Genomic DNA, 2282 nt, shown 5'->3' with positions numbered 1-2282 from the left:
AAACGCAACCTCCGCAAATTCAGAAAAATCTTCCTTAAAAACGAATGTATGAAATATGCACTTTTTTATGTTTTGCTGAGATGAAAACGGAGAGTCGAGTAAAACAAAATAATCGGAAGATGTCAGATCTTTATATTTTTTATAATTTAAAAGTTATCTGAAACACATGTAAATGTTTCTTAGTGATAGATTTCGGGACCCACGAGATCCGAGGTATAATTCTGAAAAACGTCGAGATGGGCGGGATCGGTATTAAATATTTAGTCCCGTGCCCATCTCTAATATGAAAACACCCCTTCGATAAAATTCCATCCTGTCCTATATTAAAACAGAAATGTCAGATGGAGACCGCAAATTTCCACTGTTATAACATATGTATTTGTGTCGCCGAATTTCTTATCATCACTGTCTTAACATCAACTGTCATTTCGTAGTTTGACAACTCAATTTTCATTTTACCCCTCTATTTACATTGGGTACAGATCGATCGCATTGGCTTGATGGCAATGAAATATTGGATAGTAAGTTGTCCACATGAGACAATTGGATAAGGTAAAAACAGAACTTTGACGGATGTAAAAACAGATTTATAGAAGGTATAAATGTGAAGTTATGTTTCAAAAAGAGGATACATTCCTGCGTGGAATAGGATCTTCGAGATAGGTCGATGTTCCACTAAGCCGTCGATATACGCAATCTAAAGCGCTTTGAGGACATTGAGGACTGAGCCACCGCCTGATTAAATAAGGAATTTACTCGCATGAGCGATTCTGCAAGACAGGTAACTTAACTACAAGGAACATTTTGGAACGGTGTGCAGTACTGATGCAACTCACGATTGAGAGAATACAAAGGTTGCGCCGATTTTGGACCGCTATTCCTCTCTTAACGAATTTGACAGAATCGTTGTTTGCATGACGTCACACTTGTGCAACTTGTTTACGTTTTCTATCATTCTTGGATGCAACTGAAGGATCATTTTATAAAAGAGGGCGTTGTGAGGTCAGAGTTTATTGAAATAAAAATAAAACCATTGTTTGACAGCGGAACAGGGAGCTTCATGCATAAAACGTGAGCTTTAGTAAAAAAAAGGTTATTTGTTTTTCATATCAATCAATGGCTATGCCAGTTTCATATCTCATCAGGTTTGCAAGTTATAGAGCCTTTTATTTATGTGTAACTTTAGACATCTTGAGGCACGTCTTTCCCGTATCCGATTTTTTTAAGTTTTCGCGGAGGACATTTTTATGAGCAAATGAACCTATCGAGGGGGAGTCTTACATTGTGGGTCAAAGTAGAAAAATTAGACACACCCTAATGTATGTACATACATATATACATACTTCACTTCAAAATATATACATATAATTACCGTAAAAAGGGAAAGCGTGACATTCACAACAGAGCGTCCGCCCTGCGCTTTTTAACAAAGTTCCACCTCAAGTTTTTCGAGACACCTACACCCCCCTACACCCTTCCTCGAATATCACATGTATTTCATCAAAATTCTGCAATCTCATCACACCCCAGAGACCAGTTAGCATGGCAAATGCTTTGTTGAGCCTGTAGTGATACACATTACTTGTTAAACACTTGTTCTTAAAATACTTTGAATTATGAAAATATCTTGTTACATTTATTTATGTACGATCAATTTTGAGTTGCAAATTTTTATATTCATTCATTCAGTTTTCAATATTCAAGCAAGCAACATATTTAAAAAATGGCTCATAAAATCGAAAGCGAATTTTATTTTAAATTAATATATGCTGTTCGCGATCGCCCGTGTTTATATGCGAAAACACACCTACATTATTACGACAGAGTTAAACGTAATGAAGCCTGTTAAGAAGTGGGCGCAGCTACGGGCAGGCCAGTAATTTGTTCCCGCAGGAAGTGACTGCAAAGCGCGCTGGAAGTTGTTACGAGAAAGATTCTGTAAGCAAATGAAGAGAGCTGATGGTTATTTTTCGTCTGACACAGACCCGTTTAATGCGCATGAATGGGAATACTACAATGAAATGCTATTTTTAAAGGAATCTATTGTACCGCGACGTTCAAGACTTGGTAAGTGCGTACGCTCCAGCTCAGAAGAGCCTGCAATGAATGAAGTATTTATAAACGTAAATGCCATAGCCGAAGAGGACTCCTGCTCGTCACATTCAAGTTATTCAAATTCTTGTGAAACTCCGAATAAAACGTCAAAGTTCGATTTAGCGCCATTGATAATTGAACGTGAAACGGACGCAGATTTAGGCGATCACGATAAACCAGAAAAACTG

The 2282-nt window shown here is 37.5% G+C and overlaps 1 protein-coding gene across 1 annotated transcript; it reads left to right on the top strand.

Annotated features, from left to right (window-relative positions):
• Window positions 1-1863: 1863 nt before the first annotated feature.
• On the top strand, window positions 1864-2276 carry LOC118745264 (the record flags this gene model as incomplete). Its single annotated transcript, XM_036478789.1, has 1 exon — window positions 1864-2276. A coding segment is annotated over exon 1 (330 nt), but the record flags the coding sequence as incomplete, so codon positions are not given.
• Window positions 2277-2282: the final 6 nt, after the last annotated feature.

This window comes from Rhagoletis pomonella, unplaced genomic scaffold (genome assembly GCF_013731165.1).
Source record: "Rhagoletis pomonella isolate Grant_MI unplaced genomic scaffold, Rhpom_1.0 Rhpom_scaffold_00008, whole genome shotgun sequence".
Classification (NCBI taxonomy): domain Eukaryota; kingdom Metazoa; phylum Arthropoda; class Insecta; order Diptera; family Tephritidae; genus Rhagoletis; species Rhagoletis pomonella.
This window is presented reverse-complemented; position numbering and strand designations above follow the sequence as displayed.